The 21,345-nt window shown below is 39.0% G+C and overlaps 1 protein-coding gene across 3 annotated transcripts in view; it reads right to left on the minus strand.

The window, feature by feature from the left end:
* Positions 1-21,345, minus strand: part of LOC122539800 (F-box/LRR-repeat protein 20) — a 136,684-nt gene that overhangs the window by 52,925 nt on the left and 62,414 nt on the right. For all 3 annotated transcript variants that reach the window (XM_043674861.1, XM_043674863.1, XM_043674862.1), the window contains exon 3: positions 10,550-10,604. In XM_043674861.1, coding sequence (XP_043530796.1) covers positions 10,550-10,604 — 55 coding nt within the window. The remainder of the gene's footprint in view (positions 1-10,549; positions 10,605-21,345) is intronic.

Below are 21,345 nucleotides of genomic sequence, written 5' to 3' on the forward strand. Positions count from 1 at the left end.
GAATTAATTCCAATGATCTATGGTCTATGGAGTCTGTTCTGAATTACAGAATAAGTAGCTCATATCCAGTGTATATAAATTTTGAGAATAGGAAATGTTATAGAAGGTTAAATGCCTATTCAGCAAGAAATAAATATTTTTACAACTTTACTCTTCAAAAGATCATAATTAAGAGGCACATTGTCCACACATGTGCCAGTTTTCCACGTTACAAAAATTCCAACTTTTAATTTTTTGAAAAAAAAAGAGGGTAGAAATTAAACAAAAAAAAAAGAAATGCAATACTGAATGCAGTTGCAGAATCTCTTGGTACAAAATTGTAGAACAAGCTAGGGGAACACAAAGGAAGTGGAAAATCTAGCTAGAATCATTAAGCATACATTTAAAATGAGAAACAATGGAACAAGCAAAATGTTAAGCTTCTGAATCATTTTCAATAGTTTTTACTTCATGCAATCCCAAAAACCAAATCTACTGAATCCCAACACCAGAGAGACCCCAAGAGCTAACTGCTGATAGTAGCCTTGGACCATGAAACACAGGTTACTCTCACTGAGCTCAGAGGAGATGAAGACCAAGTAGCCTTTGGATGAAGTGGGCAATTACTGGTCACGTGGTTATCACTCCAGCCCCATTTTAAAAGACCTTCCATGGCCTATTTCTGAAATTTTTTTAATAGTGAAATAGTAAAATGAAATAGTAAAAATACAAAATGAAACAAGATAGAAGAGACAGTTAACATCATCAACACCCTCACAGGCATAAAGTTCACCAAGGAGGAAGAAACCGACAACAAACTCGCCTTCCTGGACGTCACAGTCGAAAGGACAACGGAGAACTACAAACCTGCGTATAACCCATGGACAAAACCAACGTCGCCTATAAAATTCAATGCAAAGACTGCCAGAAAGACTACATAGGACAAACAGGGAGAAAGTTAGCCACCAAGATACACGAACACCAGCTAGCCACAAAAAGACATGACCCTCTCTCCCTCATAGCCCTACACACGGAGGAAAAAAGCCACCATTTCAACTGGGACAGGCATAGCAAAGACATGCCAGAGAATTCCTAGAGGCCTGGCACTTCAACCACAACGCCATAAACAAACACATAGATCTAGATACCATCTATCAACCCCTCAGAAAACAAACAGGAAATGACATCACCACAAACCAGGAACCCCAGCCAGGGCAAACATATAAATAGAAAGCAGGAGACAACAGCTTCGCTTCACTTGGAGATCGCCACTGATGATGTTACCTAGCCAGGTAATGAAACGTCTGGATATCAAACCTACAGCTCAGCGAGCAAACCTACACCCTAAACCTCAACCGGAGCTACAAACCTTGCAGTAAAATGTGTAATTTTGTTATAGCATTATCATTTGATTTCAAACAAAGACTTTACAATGTTATTATTGGGAGATAGTTATGATTACTGAGACAAGTTTACATAGGTTGTTCCCATTTTAAGTACAGACATTGAATTCATGACTGAAAGGCTGGTGCAAGAATGCCAAAAACAAATTTATGCACAGCAAGCTCATTCAGATGCATGATGTTAATACCATAGATCTACCCAATTCAAACTGAGGCAGAGGTACTATGCAGGTAAAATGTTATTCAAAATAATTAATAACTTCGCTATATTAAAGAATTTTCTGCTCAGAAATAGAAAGTTTTTACAAATGGTCTCATCCTTCAAGAAACTTGCATAAAAAGACATTTTATTCTCCAAACCCCAATGTGTAGATGGGGATAATAACAGCCCATCTTAGCTTATTACTCCACAAGAGTAATAACAAAACTGCCTTGAATAGATCTAGGAAATCTTTACTTATTTTCATATCTATATGCTTACCTTTCATCTTGGCTTTATTTGAAATAGATGGTTTGGAAAGGTACTTCAAGAACACTATTGCTCTACATTCTTCTCCGTCACTCCTCTTCAAAACTAAAAATCCCCATGTTTCTCCAGTCTTGTTTCATAACTTAGACCACTGACAGGAGAACATAAGAACTAGGAGCAGGAGGAGGCTGGTCAGCCTTTCGAGCCTACTCTGCCACTCAATATAATCATGGCTAATCTTTTTATGGGCTCAACTCCACCTACCAACGTTTTCACCATATCCCTTAATTAGTTTATTTATCAAAAAAGTATCGACCTTTAAAAGCAATTACTGAAGCAGCATCAAATACTTCCCTGGGCAAGCAATTCCACAGATTAACAACCCTCTAGGTGAAGAAATTCCTTCTCAGTTCAGTTCTAAACCTGCTTCCTCTAATCCGGAGGCCATGCCCTCTTGTCCTAGTCTCACCTACCAAATGGAAACATCCTATCTATTTCTATTTTATCTGTCATTCTGTTTCCCTATCCCCGTATCAGTCAAAGCAAACACTTACAGACACAGTATGGCTTTACCTCCTTCATCTTTATTTTGGGCTTTGTAGGGAGAGAGAATGATCGCCCATGTGCACAGAGATACAGGTTCTGTGTCTTTTCATGAACAGCAGATTCTTAAGGAATTATATTGTCACTTACAGGAAGCAGCTTCCACGCAAGGCAATATCTATATTGATTGGGTGACCATTACAATCAGCGAGCATCAACAGTAAAGATTAAGCCATCTGGCATTATACAATAGATGTTCTTCAACTTGTTAACTGGCTTTACATAATGAATGCTTTTGACCTCATTAACGCACTACCCTTGCCTCCAGCACCTCATTATTTATTGCAAGTTCTTATCTAGTCAGAGTTATGCTAACTGAGCCTTTGTTACACAACCCAAAACTTAACTTTGACCCTCCCAGCTCATACTTTATACACCCTCTCATTTCCTCCTTTTATCATTTCATGATAACAACCTAGATGGTACTACTAGCTTTCATACGACTCTTACAACCATATATAAGTTATTGACGCACAGCATACAATCTTTATAACAAAAAATTACGAGTCTGTGTAGTAAATAGTATTTCTAGGATCCTCCCACTTGGGAAGAAGTTCACCAGTAAAATTCTTAAATTCAAAGTCCTTAGTGACCACTCCATCCCCTCCAAGTTGAGCGAAAATGAGCCAGTTATCCAAGATAGTCTTCAGTAAAGTCCAACCTGAAAACAAAATCCAGTCTATCCTTCTACATCACTCCACAGAGAAAGCTGAAATCTTGGGTAAGTGCAGTTAAATACTTAAAGCTGATGAGACTTCAGTCCTTGCAGAGATGCTTCAGATGGAGGATTCCTGCAGCAGCAGGCTAGGTGAACATAGCGTTGTTTGTTGCTTCTGCTCCCACTGTGCTGTTAAATGTAACAAAGCCAACTGGCTGTTGTGATGTTAGCTTGATCAGTGAACCTACATATCCTTTAAATGGTCTAATGAGAACATGGTTTAAATGTCCATAGGAAGGCCACTGACAAAAAGCACACAGACCTCCTTTTCACTGTTGTTGGCTTCTTCACTTTTCATGCTCATGACTGGGGAGCTGATTGAATGCATTGGATCAGGTTGTGGAGAGGTGGGCGGTGGTCTGAAGGTGTGCTTCACTTGTGAATGGAGAAACTCTAGAGATGATGTTAGCTGCTGGAAGTATCTTTGCATTTCTTCTCTCATTCCTTCCTTGCCAAGGTGGTTATCAGTATGAAGACAGTCACACATTTAACAACACTAAATTGTGTCTGCCTATTTCAACATTCTTAGTCGTCATGAAATCTGTTACTCTGTTCACTATTTATGACATTATCAAATTTTATATAATCCATAAACTTTAAATTGTACAGCCTAAACAATTCAGTCAATTATAAACAACAATCAATGGTCCTAAAATCAAACCCTCGGGGGAACCCATTCAGGGTATTCAAAAATTATTTTCCTTTAACAAATTAATACTTGGCTAAAGTGAAAGCTGTCAGGAAAAGTATTTCCAAAATCTAGAACAGCAAGAAAACAAAATATTTCCTGTACCTTAGCAATTGAAGAGGCAGTTTCAGTTCAGATTTAAAATTTCAAATATTTGTGGGAAACAAATGCTGAATATATGTTCTCCAACTGACACTTCCTAAATAAAACAGTCGGAATTACAGTGGCAACTTAGGTAGAGATCAACATTCTTTGAATTTGCAATATGAAGGGGACCTATGAAGTCTGAACAATAATTGAACGAATTTAAACAGCCCAGCCTCAAGTTTTAATATTCTCTAGAAAATCTTAACAAAACATCAAACTAAAAATGCACTCTTCTTTTTGTGAACACCCTACATTAAAACACTGTAGCAAAGATGTTTTAATACAATACACTTCTGGCTAAAGCATGACCACTGACCCAACTTTTTAAAAAAAAAAAAAATAGGCATTGTAGATTTTCAAACAAATCAGGGGCTCAAGGCAATCAATTTGCTTAAAGTTTACAAGGTTGATAATTTTAAAAAGGACATAAGGTTGTACAATTTCAATGTAAATACAAAATCTGCCAATTACATAACTCACAAACACATTGAATTGAGATCCTAATTCAAACAAGGCAAAACAGTTACTTAAAAGGATTTTCTGAACCAAAATATTTAAACATCAAACACTCTCAGCATGGTACAATTTAAATTGAAACTTCCTTTTTTGACCCAAGCATTAGTACAACCTTAATTTCAATATTTCTCTTTTGTTTTGAGACACTCTGGTCAGAAATCTTCTCATTTTAATACAGGGAAAAACACGCACACTTGTGACCCCCCCCCCCTTTCATTTCACCCGGTGATGATCTATGAAATGGAAAATGAGTAGTCAAAAAAAAACACGGAGGTGGCGGCCCCAAAAGATCCACACCAAGGTTGGACAAAAATCAATCATGTCCGCAGACTCCAAATCAACCACTGTGGGACAGAAAAAAAAACACAAGCATTGGTCCAGATTCCCAAAGTTTCAGGAAACCACAGCACCTGGCGCATACACACAAAAAGATCACTGAAACATCCGCGCCTCGGTCGAAACTGGACTAAGGAACACCACTCCACTACCAGATGAGGCTGCGAAGGAAAGACCAGCCGTACCCTCACGACGGAAATCACACCCACACAAAAAAAAACTCGCAGCAGATCACATGGCACTGCAGTCCAAGCCACTCTCTTCCCCAAGAGCAAAGAATCGTACAGCCTCAAATATGACAAGAGGACCTTAACCCCTTTCTCACAGGAGCTCAAACTCTTTCTTTTACAAACTCAATGTCCGGACTCGATATATAGTTTCTCAAAGTTATGAAGGGAATTGATATGTTTCTATAAATATCCTCCCTCTAAATTCCAATGAATATAATCCCAGTCTACTCAGCCTCTCCTCACAAGCCAACCCCCTCAACTCCGGAATCAACCTAACAAACCTCCTCTGAACCCCCTCCAGTGCCAGTATATACTTTCCAAAGTAAGGAGACCAAATCTGTACACAGTACTTAAAGTGTGGCCTCACTAGCACCTTGTACAGCTGTAACATTACCCCTCTGCTTTTAAACTCAACCCTTTAGCAATTAAGGACAAAAGTCCATTTGCCTTCCTAATTACTTATTGTACCTGCAAACCAACTTTCTGCAATTCATACACAAGGAAACCCATTCGAGGCACACCACTAGTCACGGATTGCCAACCAGAATAGCACACATTTATCCCCATTCTTTGCTTTCTGTCAGTCAACCAATCCTCTAACCACACTGATACTCCATCCCCAGCACCATGCATCTTATATAACAGCCTCATGTGCCGCACCTTGTCAATCACATTTTGGAAATCTAGGTACACCACATCCACTGGATCCCCGTTGTCCGCCTTGTTTGAAATGTCTTCATAGAATTCCACAAGATTTGAGAAGTATGACCTGCCCTTCATGAACCCATGCTGCGTCTGTATAATGGGACAATTTCTTTCGAGATCGCTGCTATTTCTTCCTTGATAATAAACTCGAGCATTTTCTCCACTACAGAGGTTAAGCTCACTGGTCTATAATTCCCCATCTTTTGTCTACTTCCCTTTTTAAACAGTTGCGTCACTTTTGCTATTTTCCAATCTGCTAGGACTGCCCCAGAGTCCAGCGAATTTTAGAAAATTACCGCCAGCCCACCTGCTATTTCTCCCACCATCTCTTTTAATACGCTGGGATGCATACCATCAGACCAGGAGACTTGTCTATCCTTAGCTCCATTAGCTTACCAAAACTACCTCTTCCATAATAACTTCCAGCTCCTCACCTATCTTTGTCTTCGCGCCACTTACTGGCACGTTACTACTTTCCTCCACTGTGAAGACAGATGCAAAGTACCTGTTCAATGCCTCCGCCTTTTCATCATATCTATAACTGCCCCTTCTCATTCTCTAAAGGACCAAGATTCACTTTAGCAACTCTTCTTTGAGCTACACAAAATGCTTAAGTGTCTTCTTAGTGTGTTGACAGTCAATATCAGAAAGTATTTACACACACACAATAAAAACTGCAGAAGCGAGAGATCTCAAGCAAAAGCTGAAATTGCTGGAGAAACTCAACAGTTTGTTACTACCTGTGGGGGAGAAAGCAGAGTTGATGTTTCAAGTCCGGTCATTCTTGATCAGAACTAATGCTCCATGGCTCTGAAGGGTCACCAGACTCTAAACTTTAACTCTGCTTCCCTCCCACTTTCAAAAAGACAATAGACCTGCTGGGTTTTACCATCAATTTTGGTTTGTTTCAGGAAGTATTCAGATAGCTTGACCAGTAGACTATGGAGTACACAGATTTCATTACTAGGACTCCACAGTTTATATTTTGCTTGCTTTGCTGCCCTCAGCAACAATTAGTCATAGGGAGCAACAAATTCATTAAAGTCCTCTTTTCAACTTCCTCAACTTCATCTGACCCGATTCTCAAGTCACTCATTTTCCTCTTCTTACATTCATAAACACTTGTCAGTATTAAAATTTCATACTCCATCCTGTCAGCCATATTATTTTGTAGTTTGAGCTGCTTGGTCAGACTCAAATGCCTTTTCTAGGTTGGCAGCATCTATGAATTTGACCAGCTTGTATGGAGCTTTTGAATCAAACTCAGGAACACAAATTAGAAACAACAGAGATCTCAACACGAAAAGTTCCACTGACTCAACATTTCATCATCCCTTATTAACCCCACTAAGTGAGATACTTTGCACCCTTCAGATTACATGGAAATATGCAAGCTTTAGTATTTTCAAATGTTTCTTTCGGCTGATATACTGCTAGGAGAACAAAGCTGAAAATGTGTTGCTGGAAAAGCACAGCAGGTCAGGCAGCATCCAGGGAACAGGATCCCTGAAGAAGGGCTTATGCCTGAAACGTCGATTCTCCTGTTCCCTGGATGCTGCCTGACCTGCTGTGCTTTTCCAGCAACACATTTTCAGCTCTGATCTCCAGCATCTGCAGACCTCACTTTCTCCTGCTAGGAGAACAAGAAAGGTAGAGTACAAACACCACTTTCAGATAATACAACATAGAATCAGGATAAACATGAAGTGCCATCCAAAATAAAATTTTAAAAAAGGTACCAGAAATGATACAGGGAAAAGCAAAATTATTAATGAAATACAAAGAAATTAGTTGAAATGAAAGGTTTATAATGCAAAGAAAAATCAAAAGTTGTGTGGTGGGCACAGGGATACGACAGAGTGCGGAAAGCTCATAGCATACAAACCATTGAAAGGTTTGTATGAGGCGAGTCTAAAACATTACCTAGAATCTGATAGTATTGGAAGTCATTCAGCCCACGTTTGCCCTCTGGAATAACTTTTCAATGTATTGCAATCCCCAGCTATTTTCCTACTGCAGTGCTAACATTTCCTGTTCTACTCCATCTGCTTCCAACCCTCTGAAGGAGGGTTACCCCTGAAACATCAAGTTCTGCACCTCCTGATACTTTCTTACTTGCCGTGTTCTTTCAGTCTCCTGTCTGTCCACTCTCCATCACTCTTCCAGGCAGTGCATTTAAGATCAAAACAAATCACTCCATCAGAAGAAATGTTGTTAATCTCTTTTGTTCTTTGCCAGTTAGCTTGAACATTTATCCTCATCTTCTAATTTCTTCTCGTTTCTTCTAGTTCTTCTGTGTCCTTATCTTCCAGTTTTTTTTAATTACTCGATCAAAAACCTTCATTATTTTATTCAAATGTTCCCTTAAATCTATCTGCTCCAAAGAATAACCACCTCAGCCTCTCATGCCTTTCAACTCAAATGAAGACCCCATCTACGGCACCATCCTAGTAATCTCCCATTCACCATTTCAAAGACCTTCATATTCTCCACAATTGGGTATTTGTGCATAAACTCCTGAAGCATACGCACATCAATGTTTGCTACATTCAAGTTTTATGTCATTTGCAACTACTGAAATAATGGCCCCCTAAAATTGAAATCCAGGACATTGATATATCAAAGACAGACCCAAAAATCCTGAAAGATATAACTACCCCCCAATACACACTTGATCAATTCAATTGTTTCCACATTGACAGTCTCCTTTTAATCATATGGACTTCAAAGTAGGCACAAAATAAAATAGCAGAGGATACAAAGTTTTAAATCAGCAATTACAAACTAGCCTACCCAAAGAGAGGGACAAAAGTTAGAAATTCATCTGCAAAACAGGATAGAAAGAGCAACATAGCAGTACAAGAGATATTTGCATGTCAATTTAGGAAATTTAAGCTGAGAGAAAGGGGTCAAATGATCTTCCATTCAAAACATAGCAGAGAAGAAGGTAACTTGAATTTATTTCCGGTTTTATATCCAACACAAAAGATGTAAAGAGATTCAATGACATTGCAAAAATGTTCAGAGGAAAATGCCATGTTTCTCATTAAACCCACATCTGGCAAATTGCATCAATATACAAAGTGTATAATTTTGCCATCAGACCTACTTCCAATTTAATCAATCAATCAGTCTCCTCAGACATGCAAACCACCAGTTGTTGATCTCTTAAATTACAAATTGAAATCTGTTACCAAAAACAATCTACAAATTCCAAGTTATCAACTGAAGATCACAGTTTACATTATTTTTACCCTGACAAGCCACACGTTCTTGTTCTAACAGGATCAGAAGCAGAGCGTATGCAAAATGCTTTTTTAAAAAAAATATATTTTTTCTGGCCTTTCCTCATCTACTTTAGAAGCTTCTAATATTAAGATGAAGTTTTGTACTAGTTTATTTTGGTAGGAGTCTAATAAATGCAGCCACCACCTTATTTTGAAGGTTGGGAGAAGAAAGGAAATATAACCAAGACTTCAGATCTCAAAGCAAAATTGAGAGAAACCTTAGTATAAACCCCAGTTTCAGAATAAGGTGTCACCCATTTAAACAGAATAAAATTCTAAAATCACTGGCTTTCTTGTCCAAATTCTTCTCAAAGCACTGAGCATCTCAAGAATCTTGAAAATGCCAAGATGTTCAATATGTGGTCTCCCCAATAATTTGCATACTTGAAGATTTGTCTAATACTTGGAGTGCTGACAGATATTTCCTCAACAAAACTGAAGGTTTCAATATAATTGCTAATCAGCTTTATTTCCCCTTATTTAGTCAAAGGAATTACCCTCTCTTAGAAGCAAGGTCATGACTACCAAACTAATAAAGACCACGTTCTTGATGAAAAGTGAAAGTTGTCATAATCCCAAGCTCCATAAACTGCTCTCCCATTAGAGAAAGAGTATTAACTGGTGTCAAATTTAATCTGTGGGTAACAACATCTTAGGCGAGGTAGGAGGTTAAGGCAGGGCCTTCATGCCGACCTCACTACCATAGGATTTTAAGCCCCCACAGTTTGCATCAATAAGATATCAAATTTGCTGTCCAGTCATCTGAGCTAACTGGCACCCATGCTCTCGATATCATGTCTCTTGCAAGTGAATATTTTACAACACTAAATATCATTGCCATTGATACAACATGCCCAGTGTTTAGACAAACTACTTGAAGCAAAGTTAAAAATCACAACACCAGAAGCAACGCTCCTTCATTGCTCCGAAAGCGAGTGTGCTTCCAATTAAACCTGTTGGACTATAACCTGGTGTTGTGATTTTTAACTTTGTACACAGGGGATTAAATGTGGATTTCACTGCTTTTCTCATTTCCTCTCCACCCAACTTATCCCAGTCCCAAGCCTCCATCTCAGCACCGCCCTCTTGACCTATCCATCACCTTTTCCATCTATCCACTCCACCCTTCTCTCTGACCTCTTGCCTTCTTCCTCACAGTCATCTACCTATTGCAGTGTCAGCTATCCCTGCCCCCCCCCAACCCATTCCCCCCCCATTTACCTCTCAGCAACCCCCCAGCCCTCAAAGCCTCATTTCTGAGGAAGGGCTTATGCCCGAAACGTCAATTCTCCTGCTCCTCTGATGCTACCTGACCTGCTGTGCTTTTCCAGCACCACACTCTTGACACTGATTTCCAGAATCTGAAGTCCTCACTTTCTCCTAATCACTTCAATTAGCTGAGCCTTTGGCAACAGCCCAGATTAGTCCTTTTAAAGTGAGGAAGGTAAGTTTAAACAAAAAACCTTACCCTGGAAACCTGAGCACAGCGACACAAGGTGACCACATCCAGAAATGAGAATATTCTGTAGATAAAGAAAAAAAACAAAAGTTTAAACATAGCCAAAGTAGGGACAGGTCATCAGTACACCAACCATAAAATAGAGGCGTTGCAACAGGTGTACAAGTAACTGGAGATATTATGCCTCTCAGAATCCCTTCTAGTGGCTAATTTCAGATTATCACAAACTATTGTTGCCTATGGAATAGTTCCCTCTTTTTCTAGCACATTAGACAAACTGAGTATTACACAATTGTGTACCAATTGCTACTATAAAACCAGAGAGATTATTAGCTCCATTTGCCTTAGAAAAACAAAACCTTAATCTCACATCTGACCCTGTTATAGACGGTCATCAGGGTTTCGTTTTTCTTTGCTCTTAAGCCCTTTATAGTTTGGGCTTCAAATAGGGAGAAGTGTGCAGTTCAGGTTAACCTCCTGATATAAAAAAAAAGATGCAAATTGATGGATTATAAATTTGAAAAACTTTCTGATCCTGCAAATGGTGTTGCAATATCAATCATCATAATTGCTGGACGAATGAAGTGCATTTCCACTTCAGGTATCAAACAAAGGCAAGCATTAAACTGGAATTATTCCAAAGGTAAACAAATCAATACAATCAAATTCTAGCCCAGAAGAATCTATCATTGCCATGATAAGTCAAGTTTATCTGATCCAAGCTCAGCAGAAGGCCAATGGCCCCATTTAAACAGCACAACTAAAAAGGTTTCTAAGCTGAATCTATTGGCAGTTTAAGTGGATATTCATTGGTAGCAAAATTCATTCAAAATGCAAAAAAGTTAGCAATTGAAAATTTGCATGCAAACTAACAACGCATTTACATGTCGATCCAACAGTTAAACATGCAGAGTTTTGACAAAATTTCACCAAGTTAATGTGATTTCAACAAAAAAAATCATCTTTATTTAGCATCATTAACATGGGAAGACTAAATTGATAACAAGACCATAAAGATTGACAGAGATTTGGTCAAACAGCTATTTTTGAAAAAGTGGCAGCAAGCTTTTTCTGGTGGTGGTGGTGGGGGGGCACGTGATAAAGGACAAAAAGACAAGCACAGCGAGAATTAAATTTAGCAAGGGCTGGAGTCTGAAAGGCAACGATGGGGTGAGGTATGCGACAATGTATTAGAGGCCAGAACCAGAGGGATAAAGAATTCTCAGAGTGAAATACTCTTGAGGCGACAATGAAATAGAGGGATTCTAATGCAGGGATGGGAATTTTAAAATTGATCCTTTTGCAGACCAGAAGCCACTGTAGGTCAGCAAGTGTATTGTGATTAGTGACTGGGCCTGATGCACATTAAGAGTCAATCAACAATGTTTTAGGTGAGCTCAAGTTGATGCAGATTGGAAAAGAGGATGCTGGCCAGGAAAACATTATAATTATCAAGTTTGGAGGTAACAGAAGCACAGGTTAGGGGTTTAGTGCCAAATTAGCTAAGGAGGTGGGGTGTAAAAATGGCTGTATCATGAAGATAGAAGTACATAGTGAAGGGAGAGAGTTCAATAGGACACAAATTTTACAAAACATCTGTTTCAGCTTGAAACAGTAGCCAAGAAGGAAATGCTATTGGTAGCATAGGAATAGACTTGTGGGGCCCCAAGTCAATAATAGCTTCTGGATTTAACTGGAGGAAATGTCCACTCATCCAATACAGGATGTTTGTCAAGCAACATGAAAACAGAGGCAATTGAGTTAGAGGGGAGATAGATGTTGGGGCCAGTGTAGAAGTTGAATCCAAGACCGCTCAGTCACGATCATTCCATCAAGGACTATATTACTAAGGAACTGGAATTGGGATGCAAGAATATATCCAGTGCAGGAGACAAAAAGAAGCCACTGCAAGTGATCTCTCCAGGAGATGCAATCTGACTGCTAGGGGTTTCTATTTAGGACTTCAGATTTCTAGCATCTGCAGTACTTTGCTTTTACCTCAATACATTCAATGAGTCAGACTTGCATGGAGGATATACTTAACATTCAAGATGATTGATTTTTGACAGGCAAAGCATCACATGGACCATTGTTTTTGTTTACAGAAGCATGTAGTCACTGCCAGTCAATGCCCAGATGTATTGTGATCCTATATCAGTGTAGAATTCACTGATCTTTGGCTTTGATAAATGCTGAGCCTAACAGAAGATTATTAAAATTAGGGCAATTAAAATTCCTTGAAAATAGAGTCACAGGTAGATAATAGTGATGAAGGCATTTGATAATGTTTGCCTTTATTGGTCTGTACATTGAGTATAGGTGTTGGGAGGTTATGTTGCGGCTTTGGATACTGTGTGCAATCCTGGTCTCCCTGCTATAGAAAGTAGGATATTATGAAACTTGAAAGGGTTCAGAAAAGATTTACAAAGGATGTTGCCAGGGTTGGAGGGTTTGAGCTATAGAGAACAGGCTGTGGTTATTTCCCTGGAGCATCAGAGACTGAGGGGTGACCTTATAGAGGTTTATAAAATCATGAAGGGCTTGGATAGGATAAATAGACAAGGTGGAGGTGTCCAAATCTAGAGGGCATCAGTTTAAGGTGAGAGAGGAGCAAGATTTAAAAAGGAACCTAAGGTCCAACTTTTACACAGAGGGTGGTGCGTGTATGGAATGAGCTGCCAGAGGAAGTCGTGGAGGCTGGTACAATTACAACATTTAAAAAAGGCATCTAGATAGGTTTATGAATAGGAAGGGTTTACAGCGATATGGACCAAGTGCTGGCAAATCGACTGGATTTACCTAGGACATCTGGTCAGCATGGACGTGTTGGACCAAAAGAGTCTGTTTCTGTGCTGTACATCTATGACACTAAATGTCTAACCATTTTGTTTGATTAATCTGAATTAAGCATTCATTTAGATACTCACACTCAAGGCCAAAATAGTTTCTTTGAAAAAGGATATTTATTTCATTAAGAGCACTAGGATGGTTTTGAAACAAAAAGGCATGCCTCAACATACTGCTATGCAGAAAGCTTTAAAGCATCTTCCAACATTGCTTTCGCCATTTCCCTAACCTTTGATAGGATTACACGAAATTTCACAAGTCACAATTGCCTCAACTTGGTTAAAAAGACAAATTATGTCTGAAAAATAAAATCTCATGGTGCCCCCTCCACAAAACAAAATGACTGTTGAGATGTTAAAAAATCCACTGTGTACAAATATAGCACAGCAGAAAGACTAAAAAAGTACACACTATTATCATGCACTCAATCATTGCTAAAAGGGAAACACCGGACTCAAAGGACCCATGACCCAGAATGCTACTATTGCGGTTAGTTCTTTAAAAAGGTCCCACAAAGACAGAAAGGTATTAAAATCCATGAAATCCTACATACTGCTGAAGGCAAAATGCTTAGCAACATTACCATATATACCCATGTAAAAGTTGAATTTTGTAGACCATTTAAAGATTCAATTTATAGGGTCAACTATTATATGGGCACTAGTTTTGAGGGGGTGAAATGCAGACTGCAGTTCGAAATATGATATCATTAGCAGAAACTGATTTGCTCGCTCATCTTATCCCAGGGAAAGAAGAAAAACACAATGAATTACGATAAATGTAATCACCAGATGAAAGCAAGAGAAACAAGAATGAATTGGGAGTAAAATTTTACTTATACGTAATGGTACGAAGATTTAACATGTCAAAAATTGATTGAAATCCTACAAAATCACACTGTTCAACATAGTCATGGCCTAGTATAATGGCACACTTAAAATGAAATATTTATTAAATTCTGAAGGAGTCAGCATTGTGAACTTTCCCGCCAAATTCTTCCATTTCCTTCCCATTTACTCTTGTATGGGATGAACCTCAACAACATTAACAAATTTTTTAAAAATATATGTAGCTAATAGATCTCATTTTTATTCAGGTATTATGGCACAATTAACATGATTAACTTTTTGACAATATTAACTTTGTTCACTACACATCCAAAAGTGCGATAAGTACCAATAGACTTCATACTGGTCTGAATGAATGAACCAAAATGCCCTGTCGTACACCGTGAGAGCTAGGCGGGCGGGCGATGGATGAACGAATGAATCGTGATGCAATGAAATAAACAAAGAGCAATGAGTAGAGTTACTGGCATTAATGAATGAATGCAATTTAGTAGTAAGTGGGTTAATGGGAACATGCAGTTTCCTTTGTAAGAGGTTTATAATGAGATATAGTAGGGTCAACGTTTACTTGAAATATGGAGAATACAAGAGCTTTTGGCCAAAAATAAGGGGTTGACTTTTATATGAGTATATATGGTATTTTATCTGAAAATATGGTATGGAATTTCAGACAAACGAAGGTCAAAATAAAGCCCTAATGCTCATAAATGTGTGTTTGCATTCATTTTCAATTGCATGCCCAAAACAGAACTCAGAGGCCATCCTTGATCCATTGAACCTTGCCAAACCCACCCACAAAACCTGGAGAATGACATTCTATCTCTGTCTGGCTATCACCTGTGGTCACCTTCAGGTCACAACCCATTGAGAGTTGTGACTTCAAGGTTTTTCCAGTACAATACTAAAAAGGAATAATGCATTCTTGGAAGCAATGTTTTTCAGATGTTTACAGATGTCCTGTCTAAACCCTCAGGTGGATGTAAAAGGAGCTCAAGGCATTATTAAAATGAGCAGGGGTACTACTCTCAGTGCTATAACCAACAGTATTAATCCCTCATGCAACTTCATTAAAAATGAAGATTCGTTGGTCATCTCCTCATTGCTGTGCTTGGGATCTTGCCAGTGATCCCACTTGCAATAGTGTCTCCAACCTTACAATCGGAATCACACTTCAGAAAGAATTTCATTCGTCATAAAACCATTTTATGACATCCAGAGATGATGAATACAAGACTTGCTCTTTTTTTAAAAAAGAAATGGTTAAAATTGGTTGCTTGGGAAAGACCATTTACTTCCGCTGGGAGTAAATGTCATCCCAGAAAATAAAATACTATTTGGTCATTCTTGTAGTCACACCTCCCAATACTGCCTTTGTTTCAGTGCCTAATCTTACCCATCACGAGAAACCATCAGACTTTTTTTTCCACTGAATCTGCTAGTTCTTTTGATGTAGGACTGCATTAGCAAATTTCAAATGAAGAACGTTAAATTTAAAACTATTGTCTTCCTCTGTCCCAAAAGGTGATCACAGCAAACACCGAAGCATCTTTAAAAAGACCAAACATAGCAATAATTTCACCTACACTTAAGCACACACAGGCAATGTGTTATCAGAAGCAATGGCCAACCACAGCAGGGCCTGCAGTAGCTTTTTTTGTTTGCCAAAAAAGGAAAATAGGGCTTTATGTTTACATCATGGAAGGAAACAGACGTTCACTCAATAAGTTTGCTAGACTTGTTGAGGTCACTACTCAATTAGAGTAGAAGTGCTTCAACATTTAAAAAAAAAAACTGGTAGATAGTATCAAGGTTAACCCACAAATAGCTCCTGATTTCACAAGAACTTTAAAGTAAAGTCTTTATCAACATATGTGAAATTGAAGCCACTATTTAAAAATCACTCTGCATTGGTTTCACCATGGGAACAAACACCCAATACTGAGCATGAAGATCTAAAATATAATTACACTTAAAGGGGAAGAAAACCCAGCACCATGTATCCTCACTAACATGATCACTTCAATCCTGGAAATAACCAAGACAGCCAATGGGATGCTATAATACAAGAGAAACTTAGACATAAAATGAAGAATGGAATGCTTCAGTTATACAGGGGGTTGGTGAGATTACATCACAAAGAGTGTTCAGTTTTGACCTCCTAACAAAAGGGTGTAAATGCATTTAGGCAGTTCAGATGAGATGATCTTGATTGATGCTGGAAGGGAAGCTCGTCTGCAGGAAAGGTTGACCAGACAGAGCTTGTTTTCACTAGAATTCAGAAGAGGAAGAGGCGATTTGTTTGAAGTGTTAACATCTTGAATCGTTTCAATAAGTTGGATGTGAGCACATTCGCCCAAAGTCTGCGTGGGTTTCCTCCGGGTGCTCTGGTTTCCTCCCGCAATCCAAAGATGTGCACTTCAGGTGTATTAGTCAGGAGTAAATATAGGGTAGGGGAATGGGTCTGGGTGGGTTACTCTTCAGAGGGGCAATGTGGAGTTGTTGGGCCAAAGGGCCTGTTTCCATATGATGTAAACTGAGATTTATGCATCTTTTTAAATATCCCTTATTGTAAGTTTGGAGCTTTGGTTTTAGATTTTGTAACATGTGGGCTGTGTGTGTCTAACGTTAGTTATCTTGTAGCCATAGCAATTTATTTTACAACAGTCTTTGAGGCCTAGCTTTAGAATTAATGCCTTCTTGTGCACAATTAATAGACTTTTGTTTACTTTAGATGGTTTTGCAACCTTGGAAGGTAAACAATGGAGCCTCAGAATGTGTTAGATTTCTGTAACTTTCCCCCTTCTCCCCTCCCCCCCCCCCCCCCAAGGAAAACACCCATAAGCTCAGGAGGAGCAGACTTTTGTTTAGTTGAGTTGTGCACAGTCACGTGAAGTCCTTGGATAAAGTTGACTAGTCTCATTCCAGAAGTTGGAATAAAATCTTGAAGTTACTTCAAGCTGAGCACATGTATAATAGATGCTAGCTGCAGTTTCAGAATATTAAAGTCAGAGTCCTAAAGCTAACGAGGTGTCAGTGACAGGGACTGTGGTACTATTAATGTAAAAGTGATGTTTTTGTGTACAAGATGTGCCTTTTGAGGACTGTACCAAGGGTATGTTTTAGGTACTATACAAAAGCTGTTGTTTTCCTTTTAAAAATTAAAAAAAAAGGGGTTTTGGATTAGTGGGATTTAAAAATGTGTGTTTAAGCAATACTTGAATTTCTGTTACAAGTACATAATTTGGTTTATTCCATTTTGATCTTCCTTTCATTAAGAAGCTTCATTTTTATTGTTGCAGAGTTTATTATAACATTGGGCACTTCTGTTTCAGTGAGGCACCACTTTGTTAAAATCAAAAATATGATCCATCGCTCCAAGTTTCAGCCTGGAATTGGACTTGCCGTGCATTACCATCAGCTGGGATCATAAAGGGATATTTCCTCTTTTTCATCAATCCAGAACTAGGGGACACCTTTTCAGAGTTCTGGTGAAGAGATGCCAGGCTCCATACATTAACTCTGCCTTCTTGCTTTAGATGCAGCCAGAACCGCTAAGCTTCACCAGCGTTTTGTTTATGTTGCAGGTGACTTGGTGTACTCCTTTTGAGGGCATGATCCAAAAAATCATTTTACTACATTTGGTCTCATTACTGATTTGTTCACTGCAATAATTTTTTAAAAGTTCATTTCATGGAATGAGGGTGCTGCTGGCTATGTCAGCATTTAATGGCTATTCTTAGTTGCCCTCAAGGTGGTGGTCAGTCGCTTCCTTGAGCCACGACAATCTATGCCCCATAAGACAACCTACAAATGTTGTTAGGGAGGGATTTCCACACTTCCTTCTGAAGAAGTGTAAGGAGTCTATCCAAATGGCCCCCTCATTATCAGCAAGTTAAAAGGCTATTTGAGTATATGTTGCTCATACCCAAGCTTCATCATTTTTGCATACTTTCCCTTCGGGTCACTGGATAGTGATCAGGAGTATAAACTACCTGCTAATTTCCAACCATACTGAGGAAAATTGCTACACTCTTGAAAAATAGTCCTAAGTTGAGATCATTGGTCAGACCCTTTTCTGATCTGCATACTTACCCCAGGACAGCGTACTTATCTTACAGGAAGAAAGATAGTAGAAGCAAAGTATTGCCTCATTGTGTAGAAAAACTACTCAAATGCTTTGTTGGCAATGCCATTATCTTTGGAAGAAGAACATAAGAACTAGGAGCAGGAGTAGGCCATCTGGCTCTCCGAGACTATCCGCCATTCAATAAGATCATGGCTCATCTTTTTGTGGCCTCACCTCTACCTATCCACCCTCGCACCATAATCCTGAATTCCTTTGCTGTTCAAAAAAATCTTAGCTTTAAAAACATTTGAGGAAACCTCAATTACTTCACTGGGCAGGGAATTCCATAGATTCACAACCCTGTGTGAAGAGGTTCCTTTTCAATTCAGTCCTAAATCTGCTCTTCTTCCTTCTGAGGCTATGCCCTCTTGTCCTCATTTCACCCACGAGTGGAAACATTCTCTCTACTTCTATCTTATAAAATTATGAAGGGAATAGATACAAGATTGACCCCCCTCCCCCCATTCTTCTAAATTCCAATGAATACACTCCCAGTCTACTCAGTCTCTCCTCATAAGCAAACCCCTTCAACAGGCATGTTTAAAGTGACTACAAATGGATCTGAAAAGTTTATAGAAGTAAAACTTGTCTTTTCTGATCACTGTAATTCCTGCTGTTAAGCAACTAAATTAGATTATTCTTCCAACTAATTCCAGTAGGAGTTAAATTTACACTTGACACAAATCAGAGTCCCCATCATTTACTCTACAAATCGTTTAAAAGGGATGAAGGGATAAGAGCAATTAAATCACAGTAAACTCATCATTTGTGAGATTGATTAAAGGTTTATTATTAGTTTGTCTGTTGAATAAGACTATAGAGATGTACTAGAAATTATTTAACTCAAATTTGTATAAGTAGAGATGGCTGGTCAGGTGATGCGCTGTAGCTGTACAACGTGGGAGTTGGCTGATTTTATTGTGAACGGCAGTGACCACATCTGCAGCAAGTGTTGGTTGCTGGAAGAACTCAATCAGAAATGATGATCTGGAATCGGAGCTTCAAACACTGTGGCACATCTGGGAGGGGGAGGAAAAAAAAAGTTACCTGGACACTTTCAGGAGGCAGTCACATCCAGTAGGTTAAGTAATTCAAATTCAGTTAGTGATCAGGAACAACAGGCTGTGACTGCAAGTGAGGCAGGTAAGGGGATTCTGAGTTTCAGGAGTGGAGGAGCCTCAGCCCTTGACCTTGTTCAACAGGTATGAGATTTTTACTCCCTGTATGGATGAGGAAAAGGGCTGCAGACAGGATGAACCAGATGACCACGGCACCATGGTGCAGAAGGCCATTCAAGAGGGGGGGAGCAAAAACAGAGTATGGAGTCAAATAGAAAGATAAACCCTGCATACATTTGCTGCTTAAGTTCAAGGTAGACTAGGAATGAAACAAAAAAGGAATAATTTAGGACATATTACTAGAGATGATGGAAATCATGAGGATAAGAAAATTAGCATTAAAAGGTGCTTTACCTGAATGCTCATAGTACTCATAACAAAGATGAATTAACAGCAGAAATCATCATGAATGATTATGATGGGGTAGATATCACAGAGACATGGTTGCAGAGGGTTCAGAATTGGCAGTTAAACATCCAAGGATTTACAACTTATTGAAAAGACAGGAGGTGGGCAGAGTTGCCTTGTTAGTTAAGAATGAAATTAAATCTATGGCACTGAATGACTTATGGTCAGATGATGGGGGAATCTGTGTGGGTGGAGTTGAGGAACCACAAAGGAAAAAAACCATAATGGGAGTTATGTATAGATCTCCCAGCAGCGGTCAGGACCAGGGGCACAAGATGTACCAGGAAATAGATAGGGCAGCTCAGAAAGGCAAGGTCACGGTGATCATGGGGGGACTTCAATATGCAAATGGACTGGGTGGATAATTTTGCCAGTGGATCCAAAGAGAGGGAATTCATGGAATGCTTACAGGATGGCTTTTTGGAACAGCTTGCGATGGAGCCTACAAGGGAGCAGGCTATTCTGAACTTAGTGCTATGTAATGACCCAGACTTTATAAAAGATCTTAAAGTAAGGGAACACTTAGGAGGTAGTGATCATAATATGGTAGAGTTCAGTCTGTAGCTTGAAAGAAAGGCGGCAAAATCGGATGTAATGGTGTTACAGTTAAATAAAAAGGTAATTACAGGGGCATGAGAGTGGAACTGACGAAAACCGACTGGAAACAGAGCCTAATGGGGAAGACAGTAAAGCAACAATGGCATGAGTTTCTGGGTGAAATTGAGGACACAATACAGAGGTGCATCCCAAAGATATGGGCAGGGGTGGAAATTACACAGCCATGGCTGACAAAGGAAGTCAGGAAATGTAATGTAAATGTATCAAAGAAAAAAAATGCGCCTATAAAGTGGCCAAGAGCACTGGGAAAATCAGAAGATTGGGAAGACTACAAAAACAGAGGGTAACAAAGAAATAAGGAAGGAGATGATCAAATATGAAGGTAAGCTAGCCAGTAATATTAGAAATTATAGTACTAGTTTCTTTCAATATATAAGAAAGAAATGAGGGGCAAAAGTCAAAATTGGGCCGCTCCAAATTGATGCAGGAAGACTAGTGATGAGAGATAAGGAAACAGGTGAAAAAAACAAGTATTTTGTGTCATTCTTCACAGTGGAAGACATGAGTAATATCCTAAGAATTAAGGAGTGTTAGGGAGTAGAGTGGAGTATGATAGCTATTACAAAAGAGAAGGTGCTACAAAAGCTAAAAATAAGGTCGAAAAACTGAACTCTCCTGGACCCGATGCGCTACATCCTAGAGTTCTGAGGGAGTGGCTGAAGAAATAGCAGAGGCATTGGTTGCAATCTTTCAAAAATCACTGGAGTGATTGGAAAATCACTTGTAACCCCTTTGCTCAAGAAAGGATCAAGACAAAAGATGGAAAATTATAGGCCGATTAGCCTTACCTCAGTTGTAGGTAAAATCTGGAGTCCATGGTTAAGGATGAGATTTCTAAAT

The sequence above is a fragment of the Chiloscyllium plagiosum genome, chromosome 33 (assembly GCF_004010195.1).
Source record: "Chiloscyllium plagiosum isolate BGI_BamShark_2017 chromosome 33, ASM401019v2, whole genome shotgun sequence".
Classification (NCBI taxonomy): domain Eukaryota; kingdom Metazoa; phylum Chordata; class Chondrichthyes; order Orectolobiformes; family Hemiscylliidae; genus Chiloscyllium; species Chiloscyllium plagiosum.